The sequence below is a fragment of the Trachemys scripta genome, chromosome 4 (assembly GCF_013100865.1).
Source record: "Trachemys scripta elegans isolate TJP31775 chromosome 4, CAS_Tse_1.0, whole genome shotgun sequence".
Classification (NCBI taxonomy): domain Eukaryota; kingdom Metazoa; phylum Chordata; order Testudines; family Emydidae; genus Trachemys; species Trachemys scripta.
The window spans coordinates 84655753-84675599 of NC_048301.1; the positions used below are offsets into that span (position 1 = coordinate 84655753).

General features: G+C 38.3%; 1 protein-coding gene across 1 annotated transcript in view; it reads left to right on the plus strand.

Moving 5' to 3' along the window:
- SLC6A5 (solute carrier family 6 member 5) overlaps window positions 1-13465 on the plus strand; it is a 54835-nt gene extending 41370 nt beyond the window's left edge. The window contains exons 14-16 of the mRNA XM_034769796.1: window positions 5265-5365; window positions 10395-10562; window positions 13011-13465. Coding sequence (XP_034625687.1) covers window positions 5265-5365; window positions 10395-10562; window positions 13011-13166 — 425 coding nt within the window. The 3' untranslated portion in view covers window positions 13167-13465. The remainder of the gene's footprint in view (window positions 1-5264; window positions 5366-10394; window positions 10563-13010) is intronic.
- The last annotated feature ends 6382 nt before the right edge of the window (window positions 13466-19847 follow it).

The following is a 19847-nucleotide window of genomic DNA, read 5'->3' on the forward strand; positions in this document are numbered from 1 at the left end:
ATTAGTCAAGTGTCAAAACTAAGAGACACCCCGGCTTTCGTTAGCACTAAAAATAAAGGGCCTTTTATATCTTAGATTTTCTTGGTGTTCTTATTTATGCAGGGTATTATCATGACACTAATTTAACCATACATTCCTTTATTAAATCCAAAGGCAGAATAATATTTATACTATTGCTCTAAACATGTCTTTAAAAGCCTAAATATTAAGCAATTTACTACTACCAAATAGTAACAAAACATTTATAAGCATTTGATCAAAATACTTACAAATGGGCTAACCCCAGATGTGCTTAGCCCCATATTGGTCAGTTCCAACATGGTCAGACAGGTATTTGCAAGGAGCCCTTCAAAAAAGTTTACTTTTTTATACCTTTTTAACCAAACGATGTCATTGCCAGTTATTGGACCTTAGCTAAGGCCAGATTGAAGGAGTTTTTATATAGCCAATTGTTTACTGCAACTGGTACCCAATTAACTGTGTTCTATTTCTATTACTTTAGCTCAAAGCTTAAATGAGGTCACATTGGTATTTTGAAGGGTCTCTACAAGTTTAACACAACAGTTCTTCTTTCTCGTGATCTTACTTTTTTTGGTCATATGTTTTGGGCTTATTGCTCATGCTAATATCCCAACTCAATTTAAAATCATAGTTCACTCATATCTATATTTCTACACATTTACTCCCTCAACTAGTCTCCTTGACTTCAGTGATACTGGTTTTATAAGGACTCCTCACAGGAGTAGGATGCAGTGTCTACAATTTGCACTGGCAGAGGTGGGAACTACATCTTCATTTGTGTATTTATTCTAACAGCACTTTAAATTGGCACGATGCATTTTTTAACTCAGACAATTGCTTGTTTTACACTCCAGTGACACCTTTCTCCACGTACTTGTACTCTTCATACCAAGCAAGCTGGCATTGCACCAGGCAGGAGCTTTTGATGATGAAATAAGTCTGTCTTCAGCTCTTGTTAAACATTCTGCTTGCTGAACTCATCAAGTTTTTTAAATTAAAAAAAAGAAAGCCATGCTTGGTTATTTCCTTGCAATCACTTGTTTTTCATTAGTACTTGTGCTACATAATCCAATCAAAGCCTTGCATTCCACATGCCCTGCACAGACATTTATTCTCTACTTGTTTAGATTATGGATGCATGATTGGTAAGGAGCAGTTTAGGGCTTCACTCGTTAATTGAATCATCTGCATAATCCCCATCAGTGTATTTTGGAACACACAAAGCTGCCAGAGCTGGGTGAAATACTGCAGAAAACTATGTGCTTGAAGTTTTAAATGAATTCTTTTGATGCTCTTTGTCTTTGTTTCTTGGCAAGAGCATGGCAAAGATGTTTAATCTTGGAAATGTTCATCAACACAACTCCCTCGGGATATTTGTAGAAAGTAAATTTTGATTTGTAATTGTGGACATTTCTATCTGCATCTAGATATTTATATGGCCCTCCTCATCCTAGTATCTGAGCATCTCATACTCATTAATGGATTTTTTCCTTACAACGCTCCTGGGTGTAAGGAAATCGCCACATTTTAGGGATGGGGAACTGAGACATGGAGTAGGTTGTGACTTGCCCAACATCACACAAGAAGTGTGTGGTTGAGCTGGGAACTGAACCCTTGTCTCCTGAGTCCCAGTCCAGTGCCCAGTTCCTTAGAATATCCTTCCTTTTCTCATGGGACACTTGATACTAATATATATGATCATCTGATCAAGGAAGAGAAACATACTATGTGACTTGTGTGTCCACTGTACTGTGCTTGACTTCTGAATTGCTGGTATCGAATACTTGAAGCAATATTTGCAGCAGTGGGTTTCTGAGCGATCAAGAGGCTGAAGTAAGTTTTATCGAAGGGCTTCAAACACATGTGTTGCGGTCACAGGCAGTTTTGACAAGAGAAAGGGGCTAAAATGAATATCTGAATTGCTTGCTGCAAATTGTTCTTTCAGCTCTACTAGACTTGCAACTAGATATTAATATAAAACAATGAGGGCCAAATACACTGTTACATGAGTACAGCTCCCACTTAAGGCCAGGGCCAGCTCCAGCATTTCTGCCCCCCCCCCCCCCCCCAAAAAAAAGCCGCGATCGGCGGCGGCAGTTCAGCGGCAGGTCCTTTACTCCTAGAGGGAGTGAGGGACCTGCCGCCCCCGAATTGCCGCAGGTGCTGCCCCTCTCTCTTGGCCGCCCCAAGCACCTGCTTGTTAAGCTGATGCCTGGAACCGGCCCTGTTTAAGGCGCCTGTTCAGCAAGATATATAAGCAAGTGAATAGTCCCTGTGGCTACTATGAAAGTAAGATTATTTACCTACTTTGTGGTTTTGCAGTTCTGTAAGAGAAGCACTGGAAAAGTCACACTGAAATGGTGAACTAAAATTGCTCTTAATAACCGTAGAAATGAAATGAAGAACAGAAGTGGTCATGTGAGAGGGGGGCATTAACCATCAGGAACTATGGAAAGGAGAAAGCTCATTTTTTTTCTTGCTTTCATAGTCCAAGGGAAATCAGACAAACTTTCTATACTTTCATCCTTTGTAAATTTGTGTCCATCTCTAAATATAACTTTTCTTCAATACCATTTTTTCTCTTCTACTTCATTCCTCCCCCTTATATGTTACCATGAATGGGGTTTTATCTCTTTTCATATCTAATGCTCATGTCCTATAAGAAGAAGTGCCAAAGGCACCTACATTATGATCATTCATAAGAGAGAGTACCAGGGGTACCAGATGTTCTGGCTCTCCTCCTCCCTCCCCCCTAAAAAAAAAAAAAAGGATTGGAAAGGCATTCTGGAGCATAATGGCATGACACAAGCCCTGGTCTCGTCTGGTATTACTTCCCCAAGCCACCTTACTCTGCTCATATTTCTGCTCCTTCTGTCTGATCCAAGCAGTAATTATGATCACCTGCATTGCTTTGTGAGGAACTTCTTAGCACTTTCTGGATTGGTACCTTTTTTGCAGCGGGAATCAGAAGTTACTGTACACCAAACTACTACTTCTCATGTGCTGTGGAAATGTTAAGGCCTGGACTATCCCTTTGCACAAGTTTCTAAGAGCAGGACACCTTGAGTCAACTCCAGTTGATGTCAATAGAAACATCTTCCATTGATTTCAAAGGAAATTGGATCAGGCCATTAAAGCATGGGCATCATCTACCCATGCATTCAACACATCCACATGGCTGGTTATATAAGGGCAACAGGAGTGAACAGCCAGCGATGTTGCTTTTTCTTGTAATCTTACTCCTTTTTTTCCCTCTACCATTTTAGACTCCATCCCCCTCTCCACATCATGCAAATTGTATTAACTGCTGTAGAAGTACAAGTAAGGAGGCATGTTAAGCTTATATAATTTAAATGGGAGAGGCACATAATACACATCATACACAAATACACATCATAGCAGAAAATTCAGCGTTGGGCTCAAAATTTCTCACTTCCTGTCACTCTCAGAGAAGGACAAAAAATGGCACATTTAATTCTGTTTTGCAGTGGGGTGGTTTTTTTTTGTTCCTTTTGGATGAATAATTAACAGATGTGGCAATGTTCTAATGAGATGTGGGTTTCCATTAGAAAACATCTGTTACTGAGCACAGGCAATCTACTTAGTGGTAAACAGGTGTGCCGAATGGTAGTGACAAGTCAATGAGTGCCAGATCCTCAGCTGGTGTAAATTGGGTTAGCACCCCTGAGCAGAAGCCGGGAAATGGGAATTATGCCAATTTACCACAGTAGAGGATCTTGCTCAATACAAATTAGACAGAAAGCACTTTACTGCATATAGAGAACTGGTGTAACAAATGAGGAGAAGTGGCTGCCTTACGATGCAGATCGTCATTTACTTCAGATCAATGGAGTGATGACAATTTACACTAGCTGAGGATATGCCTTATGGTTTTAATGTAGTCAGTCTGATTCTGATCTCGCTTTCCACAGTGTAAATCAATACTAATTACATCGAAGACAATATATTAACACCAGTGTGTGAGTATAGATTTATGGAGATTTGGTCAACCTTTACCTTGACTGGCTGGTATCCATCTCCGGCCCTCAAAGGTTCTGGAACCCATGTTGCTTATTGAAATAAATGATCAATATATAGTCAGTTTGCCTCCAAAAATTAATAGAATCTTTGTTTGAGTGCCAGTTATGGGAGGACTATATGGCCAGTTCTGTGGACTGCTAGGGGCATCACAGAATTATCTCTATTATCTATCCTGGCACTTCTTAGTTCTGAACTCTGACTTCTGCAGAAGAAACACCTGAACCACGAAGATTTCCAGTCTAAACAAATCAAATTAAAATGTAGTGTGTTAATACTAAATCATATTCATCAGACAATTAATGGGTCTGTGTTGATATTTCAAGACATTTGAGGTAAAGGGGCAATCCACTGACATCACCTCAACCATCTTACAAAAGTCCCAACTCAAATATAATTAAAAAATGCAAAACTAGCAAAAAGTTGAAATTGAAATCAAAGGAAAGCATCAATCATCTATTTACTCAGTCATGCACATAGAGGAACAGTTCCTGTTTTCAGACAGANTAGTCTTTAAGGTGCCGCCGGACTCCTTGTTGTTCTTATATTTTGGTATACAGTGGCTCAACTTTGAATAGCTTTTTAAACATACAATATTTGGATGAAAGGTCACACTTGAACTTGGTCAGGGCAAAAATCTTTGCCTCCAAAAAAAGTCACAATTTTGGCTTTCACTTTTTATATACAGGCCGGTCTGCCTCACAAGCACAACATGAGATCTGAATCAGGCCTTCTGTATGCAGAGTGTTTGAGATCATGAAGTAAATTAAGTTTATTATTTTTTCAGTTGTCAGGTGGTGGATGAGTCAATTAACAAAGGTTATCCTCAAGTGTGTGTGTGGGGGGGGGAGACGGGGAAGGACAAATAAATATAGAAATTTCAGACAACATCATAGAGTTGCAGCTGGCCAACAAAAGGGATTTTGTGAGTCATTACATTAAAAATGATTTTTGAAACATACGGTATACTTAATCTGTATGTACAATTTCAATTTGCTGTAATTTTTAGGGAGTAAATAACTTATTAGAATTGTGTTCTACACAATATTCTCCCATCATACTGTATGGTTAGAACATCTATTGAAATTTTGAATTGACAAGTCAGAGAGTTTGTTACCATAATTAGACACAAGGGAGATCACAAGAGTTTTGCAGACTGCAGCCAGTCTCTCACCCCTAACTGTATTTGCATTTGTTATTTACAGGCTTGCAAAGATTTTGTGAAGATATAGAGATGATGATTGGATTCCAGCCAAGTAAATTCTGGAGAGTCTGTTGGGCGTTTGTGACCCCGACTATTTTAACTGTAAGGCAAAGAATTTTCTGAATGTCTCCTGTTCAATCAGATTTTGTTTGTTTTTTTATAAAACATGCTCTTTCCCAAAGACCATAATTATAGCTCAAAAATATATACCTATCAATCATGTGTGCACATGTACACATGTATACATATGTATGTGTATATGTGTATACATGTGTGTGTGTGTGTGTGTGTGTATATATATATATGTGTGTGTGTGTGTGTGCGCACACATACCTACATATACCTATATGCATGTATATTTATATATATGATTCTACAGTGTTCTCACCCATCGACTTCTAGAGGAATTTTGGGTGTGTTAGAACTCGAGCTGATCTTGTAAATCCAGATTCAGCAAAGCACTTAAGCACATGCATAATACCCATGGAAATAAACTGTAGTAAGGCTTTTGATACCGTCTCGCATGACCTTCTCATAAACAAACGAGGGAAATACAACCTAGATGGAGCTACTATAAGTGCATAACTGGTTGGAAAATTGTTCCCAGAGAGTAGTTATCAGGGGTTCACAGTCATGCTGGAAGGATATAACGAGTAGGGTCCCGCAGGGATCGGTTCTGGGTCCAGTTCTGTTCAATATCTTCATCAATGATTTAGATAATGGCATAGAGAGTATACTTATATAGTTTGCAGACGATACCAAGCTGGGAGGGGTTGCAAGTGATTTGGGGGATAGGATTAAAATTTCATAGATTCAAGGACTGGAAGGGACCTCGAGAGGTCATCGAGTCCAGTCCCCTGCTCACATGGCAGGACCAAATACTGTCTAGACCATCCCTGATAGACATTTATCTAACCTATTCTTAAATATCTCCAGAGATGGAGATTCCACAACCTCCCTAGGCAATTTATTTCAGTGTTTAACCACCCTGACAGGAACTTTTTCCTAATGTCCAACCTAGACCTTCCTTGCTGCAGTTTAAACCCATTGCTTCTGGTTCTATCCTTAGAGGCTAAGGTGAACAAGTTTTCTCCCTCCTCCTTATGACACCCTTTTAAATACCTGAAAACTGCTATCATGTCCCCTCTCAGTCTTCTCTTTTCCAAACTAAACAAACCTAATTCTTTCAGCCTTCCTTCATAGGTCATGTTCTCAAGACCTTTAATCATTCTTGTTGCTCTTTTCTGCCGTACTCCTTCCTAGACAGTCTCTTCCCATTCTGTATGTGTAAAACTGATTTTTCCTTCCTAAGTGGAGCACTTTGCATTTGTCTTTGTTAAACTTCATCCTGTTGAACTCAGACCATTTCTCCAATTTGTCCAGATCATTTTGAATTATGACCCTGTCCTCCAAAGCAGTTGCAATCCCTCCCAGTTTGGTATCATCCGCAAACTTAATAAGCATACTTTCTATGCCAATATCTAAGTCGTTGATGAAGATATTGAACAGCGCCGGTCCCAAAACAGACCCCTGCAGTACCCCACTCGTTATGCCTTTCCAGCAGGATTGGGAACCATTAATAACAACTCTCTAAGTATGGTTATCCAGCCAGTTATGCACCCACCTTATAGTAGCCCCATCTAAATTGTATTTGCCTAGTTTATCGATAAGAATATCATGCGAGACTGTATCAAATGCCTTACTAAAGTCTAGGTATACCACATCCACAGCTTCACCCTTATGCACAAGGCTCGTTATCCTATCAAAGAAAGCTATCAGATTGGTTTGACACGATTTGTTCTTCACAAATCCATGCTGGCTGTTCCCTATCACCTTACCACCTTCCAAGTGTTTGCAGATGATTTCCTTAATGACTTGCTCCATTATCTTCCCTGGCACAGAAGTTAAACTAACTGGTCTGTAGTTTCCTGGGTTGTTTTTATTTCCCTTTTTATAGATGGGCACTATATTTGCCCTTTTCCAGTCTTCTGGAATCTCTCCCGTCTCCCATGATTTTCCAAAGATAATAGCTAGAGGCTCAGATACCTCCTCTATTAGCTCCTTGACTATTCTAGGATGCATTTCATCAGGCCCTGGTGACTTGCAGGCATCTAACTTTTCTAAGTGATTTTTAACTTGTTCTTTTTTTATTTTATCTGCTAAACCTACTCCCTTCCCATTAGCATTTGAAATGATCTGGACAAACTGGAGAAATGGTCTGAAGTAAATAGGATGAAATTCAATAAGGACAAATGCAAAGTACTCCACTTAGGAAGGAACAGTTAGTTGCACACATATAAAATGGGAAATGACTGCCTAGGAAGAAGTACTGCGAAAAAGGATCTGGGGGTCATAGTGGATCACAAGCTAAATATGAGTCAACAGTGTAACACGGTTGCAAAAAATGCAAACATCATTCTGGGATGTATGAGCGGGAGTATTGTAAGCAAGACACGAGAAGTAATTCTTCCGCTCTACTCCGTGCTGATTAGGCCTCAACTGGAGTATTGCGTCCAGTTCTGGGAGCCACATTTCAGGAAAGATATGGACAAATTGGAGAAAGTCCAGAGAAAAGCAACAAAAATTATTAAAGTTCTAGAAAACATGATCTATGAGTGAAGATTGAAAAAATCGGGTTTGTTTAGTCTGGAGAAGAGAAGACTGAGAGGGGACATGATAACAGTTTTCAAGTACATAAAAGGTTGTTATAAGGAGGAGGGAGAAAAATTGTTGTTCTTAACCTCTGAGGATAGGACAAGAAGCAATGGGCTTAAATTGCAGCAAGGGCGGTTTAGGTTGGACATGAGGAAAAAATTCCTAACTGTCAGAGTGGTTAAGCATTGGAATAAATTGCCTAGGGATGTTGTGGAATCTCTGTCCAACCCACTCTTAAAAATCCCCAATGATAAACACCTGTCAGGGATGGTCTAGATCAGGGGTTGGCAACGTTCGGCACACGGCTCACCAGGGTAAGCACCCTGGAGGGCCGGGCCAGTTTTATTTACCTGCTGACGCTACAGGTTCGGCCGATTGCGGCCCCCACTGGCCGCGGTTCGCCGTCCCGGGCCAATGGGGGTGGCGAGAATCCGCGGCCAGCACATCACTCGCCTGCGCCGCTTCTTGCCGCCCCCATTGGCCCGGGATGGCGAACCGTGGCCAGTGGGGGCCGCGATTGGCCGAACCTGCTGCGTCAGCAGGTAAATAAAACTGGCCCGGCCCGCCAGGGTGCTTACCCTGGCGAGCTGCGTGCCGAACGTTGCCGACCCCTGGTCTAGATAATACTTAATCCTGCCTTGAGTGCAGGGGGCTAGACTAGATGACCTCTCGAGGTCCCTTCCAGTTCTATGGTTATATATAAATAGATATTAAATATGTAAAAGCTAAGCACATATTTAAGTGCTTTATTTATTTCAATTTTTAAAATACCTCCATAATCACCCACCCAATGCAATGCTGAATAGGGATGGACTTAAGCATGTGCTTAAAGTTAAGCACTTAGTTAAGTGAATTACTCATTTGGGGCCTCAGTGTGTGATCCAATTCTACTGTGGTGGTAGTGGGAGTACACACATCTTTCTCCAGGAGTGATAGTGGGGGCATAACTATTTCTTACCTAGTCTCTTGGCACTTAGCAGGACCAATAACAAATGCTCTGTTCTACTTGAAACTATGTCATTGTGCCAAACAAATTCAGTTCTAGTGAACAGTTTCTGAATTGCACAAACACCATACAGAGCACCATAAACTGAGAGTAGACTTTGTTTCTTTTTCTTTCTAACACTGGAGCAAAACGTTATCTACTTAGTTATTAAAAGCAATGCTTCACAGTGCCAGTAAGTGGCACTATATGCTAGTAGTTTGGTTGTGATATCTCCAATGAAACTTAAGTTGATATTTTTGGGAGCAAAAGCCATATAATTTTTCTGCTGCTGTCAATATTATCTTGTATGGTGTTCATTTTTTAATAGGAATATATAAGACAATTATATTTTTTAGTTTTATAACTCCATACCAAAAATGTGGATGATAATATTACTAATTCCCTTTTATTCTTTACTATAATTTTAGATCTGCATTTGATTAAAAAATTACACAAAGACTCTGAATTTTAAAATCAGTAAAGCAATGTTTTCAATTTGCTATAGTCAAAATAGGGGATCCATGTGCTTGTGTAGCCTGGGATCTGAATTTTGAATTTGGCCATAGTGTTGTATTTTCTTTACATCTGGTAAGCATTGGCACTGGAATGAGAGAACCTGTGACTATAACATTTCTGGTTTACTGTTGAGCTAAACCAACACTTAAGAACTGACAGCAGTCAAGGACTAGGACCAAGAATTGAATCTTGGTCTCCCCTATGGTCTCTTACCACACATTGGAAGCAAACCATGAGGCCAGCTCAAGCCCATATGTTTTGACTGAACTACAAGAATGGGAAAATATAACGTCTAGAGATAAATTTATAGTAGTAAATGATTTTATAGTGATCAGACATGATACAATCATTATGCAATAGGAAAAGAGCACAGAAAACAAAGCAGTATCTCTTCCTAGTGTGGTCTTCTGTAATACTAATATTTGATGTATTTGAATGTCTTAAGATTAGAGTTTAAATTACTTCATGTCTCCAAAAATAAAACTGACCATTTTTATGTGTCTTCACATAGCTATATTGCTATAAATCTTCTGTGTGCAATTATTGTGCACATAGGCAGTTCACAAAAGTTACTGAATTATGCACAAATGTAAGCAGATGCATTGCTATTTATACAGTAAGTGAAATGGAGTAACTTAACATAATTATATTAGGAAACACTGCCAATAGACGGTGTAATAAAGCTTATTACCCTAGGGACAAGATTCTAATCTTAATTCTGACGGTGTAAACCTAAAGTAAATCCATTGATTTCAATGGAATTATGCTGGCTTTACACTGGTGAAACTGAGATCAGAATGTGGCCCTAAACTTCCAGAAGCATTATTGATTATCACATAGTTTCTCTCTCTCTCTAGATATATATATAGTGTGTGCGAACATCTCTGATTATACTCATGTTTACTGAAAGTGTGCATGTAAATCAGACTGTGTGTGTATGTGTTGCTTATTAAAATGTATGTTCTTTGTTTTCAGTTTATTCTTTGCTTCAGTTTTTACCAATGGGAACCAATGACCTATGGAGCTTACCATTATCCAGGCTGGTCGATGGTCCTTGGGTGGCTGATGCTGGCCTGCTCTGTTATTTGGATCCCTATTATGTTTGTGATAAAAATGCACCTAGCCCCTGGCAAATTTATTGAGGTAATTCTTGAACATCCCACCCTATTAAAAATATAGTCACAGAAGATTATTTTCTGTAATTTACACTGATTCAGGTGTTGGGAATTGTTGACTGTTTATTAGAAAACTTCTTTTATTGCAGTACAAAGTGCAGGTGCTCAGTTGGTTGAAATGCTCACCTACTGCTCCTCTATTCCTCAATAAAATGCAACTAAATCACTATAGGCTTGATCCTGTGAGATTGAAGGAGCTCAGACCCTCTCAGGATTAGGTCCCAAAACAGTGCCAGTTGCAGATGACTTACTTGCTGGTCTTTCTGCTTTTTGACTCAGATCTGTCTCTTGTGGAAGCAGAATAGAACTAGAAAGCAGCAGGTACTATGGAGCCATAATGAGTTTCAGGCCCTAGAAAGTTTCAGACACTAGAAGGCATCAGGTTAGACCGCTCTATAGAGAATCATGCAACAGGAAGCATCAGTCCTTAGAAGACATCAGACACTAGGTATCATCTGGACATATCCCCCTGAATGTCCTGCTCGCAGCTCAAGCTACAAATGGTGAAAATGAACTCTTTATCTTTCCACTCAAACCTCTTTGCTTCTTCATTGCATTGAAAACACCCTAACCCTCCCTGTCACACAGACTTATGACTGCTGTGTTTTGGGGGTTTTTTTTATTCCTCCCTCCTACAATTCAGGGTGCTGCTGATTCTCTTTCTCTTAAAAATTCCCTATAGCAACTCTGGTTAATATGTTTGGCCATTCCCTGGCTGCCTCCCATCTTGGCTTCCACAACCTCCCCTTCACTTGCATTTCAATTTCCCATCTTACTCCCCTCTGATCCTTTCACAATGATATGGCTAAAACCATCTCCCATGCTAACTACCTGGACCGTATCACCCCTTCACTAGCTTTCTCCCACCATTTGAATCAGTTCAGTGCTCTCATCCTCACCCTTGATGCTCACTCTGCCCTGGCCTATGTACCTGCATTCATTTCATACTACTCCCTTCTTTGCATGTCGCTTCTCCCTCTTCTCTTCATGCTTTCTTCCATACTACCCCCATTGCACTATTCTTCCTCCTTATTCTAATGCAACAGGCACCCACACTCTCCTCCTTCCTAAGCCCTCTTTGCAACTCACCTCTGCAAAACCCAGAGAGAGAGAGAGGCTGTGGAAAGGAGAAAAAAATAGAAATGTCCTCTGGGTCCCTCCATGTGTCAGACTGGGACACAGGGCAAGGACCGCATCTTCCCCTGTTTTGTACAGAACCAAGGTGCTTGATGTTCAGTGCTGGAAAACCCATTGGGCTATAGAATGCATCTATGGCTTGTCAGACTGCAGAGGGCACTGGAGTGCATCGGGCTATAAAAAGAACATAGCACACAACAAGTGAAGCAAGGAGAAGTTAAATTTACTCTTGCTTGCCTTTGTCCAACTCTGATCTAGTATCAGAGCTGTGGGCCTAAGATGGAAAATAGCAATACACAAACTGTTCCCTTTTTAAAAGGCCATGACCCAGTTTCCATCACTGAGAAATAGTACTCTGCTTCTGGCTTCCTAATTTATCCATTTGGCACTGGGATTATTTATTGCCTCAGAGATCAGGGCATGCTTCCTAGTATCCTTTAACCAGTGCACCCAAGGAAATGCAAAAAGTCATATCCTGCATGAAAGGAGGAAAGGTTTAGCTGCAGTTATTTCAGCTTTAGCGCAGTATTTCCTGAACCATTGAGTCTGCTGCATAAATTTATTATGACTGATTTGGGAGGTAAAGGTTGCAAACTGGTAATTAAGCAGAGATTAAAGTAACTGATATAGAGACTTGATTCATTTTAATAGGTAATAAACATATAATTATTCCCTCTTAAACCATCAGAAATATGTTTTCTTTCCTTTTTATATATAAATGCTCCAACCAAATTATATCTTCAATAAAGAGATCAGTGGAAAGATTAACAAGATATTCATTGTTGGTAATTTTGCCAGGTTAATCTGCTACCTTTTTTTTTTTTTTTGGCCACAGATAGAAATGATATATTTTGTCACCAGCTAATTAAAATCTTTGCTCACTCATAGCAATGTATTATTTTTTGGTCATTTGTATACTTTTGGGAAATATGCTAAACAAAAATCCAATTATATTGATGCAGCTACCCACTGCTTAGCCGATTGGGCTAAGTAATTGAGCACATGTCCTTTAGTGAGTGAGTTTAACAATCTGTGGCAGTGGTTATGAGTTCCCTTCGTATGGTATGGGGGGAGAATATATAATTAAAATCTGAGCATTTTATCATCTATTAATCTTGCAAACTTGTACAAAACAAACACTGAGCAGCGGAGCATTTTAATATCCCCTTGCAGGAGATTGTCAATAATTTCAGATCAACCTAACCTAGTTTCCTCCACTAAATTGTAATTCTGCTGTATAATTTTAAGAGATTTTTTTTTTCTCTCCGACACTGTGCAGAGGCTCAAGCTGGTCTGCTCTCCACAGCCTGACTGGGGCCCGTTTTTGGCTAAACACCGTGGTGAACATTACAAGAATATGATTGATCCACTGGGAACTTCCTCCCTTGGACTTAAACTGCCAGTGAAAGATTTAGAATTGGGAACCCAATGCTAGTAATTCCTATATTGGTGGTAATAATGTGTACAGCCTTTTTAATTTTTCTTTTATTAGTTTCCCATGGTCTCCTTTGTTCTTTTTCACAGTTGCTAAAAGTGGTTGCTTAGAAAGTAGGACTTCTTGTTGCATGCTGTAGTGAAGAACTAGACGGCCACTTTAAGTACTGGGTCTTTTCTGTGTGTGTGTGTGTTGTTTTTAAGTGGTGCCCATTACCTATTATTTCCACTGTGAAATAGTAACATGACATCGTGCAACTGGTCAAACCTCCTTTTTTTTTTTTTTTTTTTTTTTTTTTTTATGGCCATGCACAGCCCAACAGGAATGATTGTTGAGTTTAACCATTTAGACAGGGAAATGGTTTCTGCCCATTTAGGGCCAATTCTGCTCTGTTGCAATCCTTTTGACATGGGATTGAAAATTCCTTACCAGTGTAACTGAAAGGAGAGTTTGACCATTGGGATGGCGTGGGAGGGACTGAGTGGATAATGTGGCCCATTTGGCCACAATCTGACCTCTGTAATATTGATGTAAATCCAGAGTGACTCCACTGGCCCTGATGGAGTCACTCTACATTGACACTGATAGCAGAATGTGGCCTGCAGAGTCTGCAAACAATCCCTCTATTAAATAAGTACTGACTATACCGAAACTTATTTCAAGGCTTTCTCACTCAATCAAGGAGTTAACCTATATACCCCATGCACTGGTATCTGATACATAACATCAAAACAGGAAGAGCTTAATGAGCCATTCAACACTTTTGAGGAGAAAAATAAAAGCACATGTAAAATATATTTGAGATCAAGACTAAAACTGTATTTGAGTCTGAAAGCTGGTTTGAAATAATGCCATAATGAGGCAGATGGGCACCACTATTAATTAATTTCATGCATTTCCATTAATAATTTGATATGTCTTTTTCATTAAAAATGCCTCAGTTACACTGAGTATCTAAAGTTCATTGGCAAACTGCACACATAAGTACAAACCCAGTTTTATTCACTTCATCCGAGTATTCTGAACGTGTTTTCTTTGCTATCTTCACTTTTGTTTAAAATCTCCCGTAAAGAAGCCATCATATAATTTGTGCCTAATTATATATTCTTACAGTAGTAGATGTATTCTAGTTTCCACATGACAACAGTTATTAGAATGTAGCTGTGTTGTTCAACTTTGTGATTCCCCTATTTGTTCTCTTATAAACTTCTTTAGATAATCTGTAGCTATATTCTTCTCTTTCAGCCAAAGGGGAAATAACTGAACCCCTATTTCTGTCTCTCTCTATAGTGTGTGTGTGTGTGTATATATAAATGAGAGAGAATGTAAATTCATCAAGACAATATTCTCTTATAACAATCTGAGCTGTGCATAGTTTGCTTTCCTTAATTTTTTTTATTGTCAACCTTTTCATTAAAAACAATGAACTACAATAAAGTGATAAGACTGGATAGACAAAATTATGAGGAAGAGACTGCATAGTTTAATTGTTGTTTTAACACTGCATTGCAGTAGTACATCCTCTATCACTGCATTTTAGAAATCCAATATATGTATGGCAATATGAGTATTAGACTTAAATATTTCTGCTACCTAATGGGCAGAGTAAAAATAGAGTTTTTAAGAGTACCTTTAATTAACTGAATATAAATTACCCCAAATTATTGTAAAGTGCACTATAAAGAGGGAGAAAAATATGTCTTCAGTAAATTGGCAAAACTGCAACCTTTATTATGCTGTTGTATTCTATACATACATATGAGATTTTTTAAGAGTGATCAGTGTTCATGTAGTGTGTACTAGTGATGTTTTATGTCCCTATAAATATCTTATCAACCAGTGTAGAGATATGGTGAGTTTAGAGTAGTGTAGCCTGGGTTTTTTCCCCACTATTGTAGTAGCCAATCTAAATGTAATTTCCTTTCGGGGGACTGTTTATATCATGTTCTTTTTTTGTGTTCACATTACAGGGTCTCAGGTAAATCTTCAGTTAAAATGTGTCTGTAGATGTGATGTTTTCATCCTGTTGAAGAAAACAAAAATAAACAAAAACAACTAGACCTTAATGTAACATTTGCAGAATAAATAATTTATTTTGTAAATAGATATTAAAAAAATCATTTTGCTGAACTTTCTCTTTTATGGGGCAAATAGTGTTGCCAGTTATTGACACTGCTGGGGATATTCAATCCTCAGGCAGCGTACATGAAGCACAATCAAATATTTGTCATTAAATGAAGTGGGAATAGATTTTGAAGCATTGGCCCCTAAATCTGTTTTATGCTTTTTTCCGTTTGGTGTCTTTACTTGTCTCCATATTGCACAGAGCATTAAGATTGTGACCCTTCCACAAGCATCTCTGCCTTAAAGCTGCACCAACTTGATTTGGCTTTGCCAGCTGATTCAATAGAGAGTTGCTATTCTAACTTGTTCTTGGTTTTATTTCCCTGTGTGAACAATGTTTGAAGAGCTACCCCTATTCTTGGCATAATGAAATTTCATAAATACAAGATGAAAATTAGCCCCTTCAAGCCTCTCTGGCTGGAGGAAAAAAGAAAACTGTCTCACATTAAATGAATTACCAGCTGTCTTCCCAGCAAGTCGGGTGAAGAAGGGAGCCTAAATCAATCAGCGCCATCTATTGGGAATGGTGTGTTTTCACCAGGATGAATAATACTTGGCCTCTTTTTTTACCCTTACTGGCTAAAACCTGAGCTTGATATTTTTTGGAGCCCAACCCAATTTATACTAATTACTGCTGTTGTGATTTTTTTAAAAAAATACTATCAATGTTGCCGTGTTTGTTAGGAAACGGCGAGTTAGCCTAATAGTTGTGAGTCCTTTTCACTTGCTGGCTTGTTTTTCAGAAGACACATTTGTTTCAACTGGGATTAACTAACTCTGTAAACTGCAACTGGTAACTTCCACAGTGTAAGGATATCACTTGCTTACTTCCTGTTTTAAAAGTGTAAAGATTAATCATTTGAAGGGACACTGTTAGGTTAACAGTAAAATAAATAAATACAAATAAAACATAGCTAACTGTGTCATTAGTTAAGCTACTAAAAGGGGGAGAATATGAAAAATATAATAATTTTTCATGATTGATGTAGTTGTACTTTTTTTTTTTTCTCCCACTTCACTCAGGCTTTGGTCCTGCTCCCACTGAAGTAAGTGGCACAGAATCAGGCTTTCAGTTGAAACACTGAAAATAGACTAGTCAGTTTCATTTTGTTTCTAGTCAGTTTTACTTTCTGGTTTTCATGTACCAGTGTTTGGCTTGCAAACACTGCAGGGGAAAGTTTAACTAAAAAAGTGGAAATACTTCTGTTATGTTTTTAAAAAGCTTTACATTTATTTACCAAAACTAAAAGTTGAGATTAAATTACCCAAAAGTGTCCCTTTAAATGAAAAGTAATGTTACAGTTGGGGAAAGCACTTTATCATTGTCTAGTAAAGTTTGCACATACGGCATTTTATAACATGAAAGTATTTCAGCAACTGATTAAATATCAGAAAATATTTTAAAGAGAGGGGAAAAAGCCATATTTTCATAAAGGTGACCTATTTACATGCAGGTCTATCAGTCTTGTAAGGAAAAAAAAATCAAAATTGATGAGGTTTGCCTCTATTGCAATTTTTTAAAAATGAGATTGAATTTCTGGACAAGCTGAGATGCACTATTATATGCATTAAAATTATACTTAATGCAAATCTTTGCCATTTTCAAATTCTTTGGGGTCTTCCTAGTGTTTTTAAAATGCAAGCAATGTACAAAATCTGTGTTTCAGTTAGACACAGCAGCACATTGATTCCAAAAGAAGGGTTTAACAAAATGACCTTTAATTGAAAGACTTGGAATGTCTTTATATTAATGTTTCATTTGGGTCAAGTTATCCTTTTGTTAGGTTCTGCTCCATTGATTGTATAGATGTGCCTCAGCACCGAAGATCATCACCTCCCATTTATTGTGATTTCCTCTTGCTATTTCCAATTCATTTGTTTTATCATTGACCCTTTATTTGAATACACACAGTTATTTGGCTTGTAATGATCTCTTGCTAGCTGTGTTTTAATGGTTGCTTTTTCATACAGACATTGATTTTTCTTTTATTTTGCATCTTTCTCTATTTTGCAATCTCAATTTAAGAAAGACTGTTGTGGACCGTTGATGTTTTCAGTTGCAGGCTGCATGGCTTTGGCATGCAATGCTCATGGTTAGGAAGTGTTTTAGCTAGGTTTCCTAAAAGCTGCCACTAGGTCTAGTGGGTTTATGAGATGCTTGTTTCTGAGCTTGTACTTAAACTTCCTGTAAATAATGTACTGTATTTGTGAAATGGCTGGAGCTTAATATTCCAGGGGACTCATGCCATAGACTCAGAGGGAGAAAACTATTTATGGTATTTATGGTTTCTGCCTTTGTCACCTTCAGGCAGCCTATAACTAAAGAGAGATTGCTTTCTTGATGGGTTTAATTTAAAATGTGAGAGCTGGGCTGGACCTTATGGCTTGCATCATTATGATTTGCCCGTCATGTTTTAAATACATCTTCAGGTAACCATTTGCCTTATAGGTGTATTTCATTGTTAGAAATATAATTAATGTTGACTAGAATATGTTATAGTCTGTAACCAATAGTGTGTAGTGTACTTTGTGGGGCAGATCCTTAGCTGGTACAAGTTGTCACAGCTCCATTACAGTCAATAGAGTTGTGACAGTTTACACCAGCTGAGGATCTGTGCCTGTGTCTTTTTGGCACTTTATTGTGGACCTATCACTGCATAGGTTAATTCTTAATTACTTGCGTAATGTCATATACTTACAGGCATTCTATGGGGGTACTGCTGCCTATGGATAAAGATATGTACCCTAATCAGGTTATTGTATTTTTTCATTAGCTATACATGGAGAAAATATATTATGTTACAAAGGATGCATCATATATATCTTATATAGCGCATATTATATGCTGTACATTATTCATTTAAAAAGTCATTATTCTTGAGGCCCTACCTCAGATTTTGTATTTATGTGTACAAATGCAATTTATTGTATTATATATTTGCCTATTATATTCTGATGTTATAAATTAGAATTTATCCTATAATGTATGGGTTCTAAAAACACTAAATAAATGTCCAGTGTTTAAAAGAAAAATTGTTAGTGTTATGTCTACTGAAAATAACCCCGTCCACCACAGACATCATTCTTACTTAACACACTGCCTTAAGGTATCTGGAGAATTGATCCGTTTGATTGTTAGAAACCTTGAGCAGCAACTGAAAACAGCTCTCCTGGGAAAGAGAGATATTGCACAGCTGCAGAAACAAATATCAATTAAATGGTTAGATTCTTAACTATTAAAAGACTCTGTAGCTTGTTGAATAATTAATTACTCATCTAAGGACGAACTGGATTTGTTTATATCCTTTTATTGTATCAAATTAATCATGCCAAAGATTTTTGAACCACAAAAACCGGAGGGTGGAAAGAGATTGATACTGAGAGATGGAGAGGAAAAGAGAGAGTAGAGTTTAGTTATAGAAGTGGAAGCTCCATGCTGGCTTTTTACACCATTTGTGTCTTTCCTTTTAAAATATAAACCTGAGCTTTTCCAGTCCGGTAATTGCAACGTAAAGGTAGAAACATATAGTAATAAACATACTGTAATGGACTCCCATTTACCGGCACTGTGCTATTAAAATGATACCCATCCAACCATTTTCACTAACCGTGGGGAAAAAGAATGCTTTTGACAAGTCATCCCCAAATACAAAGTTGCAATTAGACAGCTAATCACTATACTGTTGCATGAGACTGAGACACAAACGCTAATGAAATAAAACCAAAACATACATTTGCATTATGTTAAGGTTGTGAATGAGATACATGTCAAGGGCCCAATCCTGAGAATTCCTGAGTGCTTGGGAGTTTTTCAGCAATTCCCAGGACCAGCTCCCAAAAGATAGAACAAAGCATATAGTTTCTATCTGTAAACTACATTGTTGTGGGAAAGACAAAATTGGAACGGATGGTGAAATAGTATAATGATACTCTATTTATAACATGCATTTCATCTCCCAGCTCTGCATTATCATGAAGCATTGCAACCTTTCTGAGAGGCAGGCAAGTATCATCTCCATTTTACAGATGGGGAAACTGAGGCACAGAGTTTGTGATTTTCCCCAAGGACACATGTTATGAGTCAATGTTAGACCCAATAATGGAACACCAGTGTTTTGGAAGTAGATGACTGCTAGTTTTCTGCCCTCACCATTAGGAACCATTCCCTTCCAGCATTAACTTTTCTGAGTTTAGCGGACATAATGTTCCCTACTTTAGATTTGTTTACATGGATTTTTAGGTGAATTTATTTGATCTTTGAAGCTATGTATATTACAGAAATTTTCATAAAATGTCCTCATCCTGTATTGAAATTGCAGTGGATGCATACATTTAAATGGGAACCAGTACAATCTGGTAAGCAGGGGTCCTGTTAAAGTTCCCATGGCCAGAATTTAGACCAAAACCAGCCCTTCTGATCCTAGGAGTCTATCTGCTCTTGAAAACAAGGTTAAAATATAACATAACTGCAAGGTGAATCACCAACGATAAACTCAGAGTGCTGAGTACAGGTGTCTCTCATCTGTGAAATTCCTCTGCTTTCTGGCTCCTGAGAAT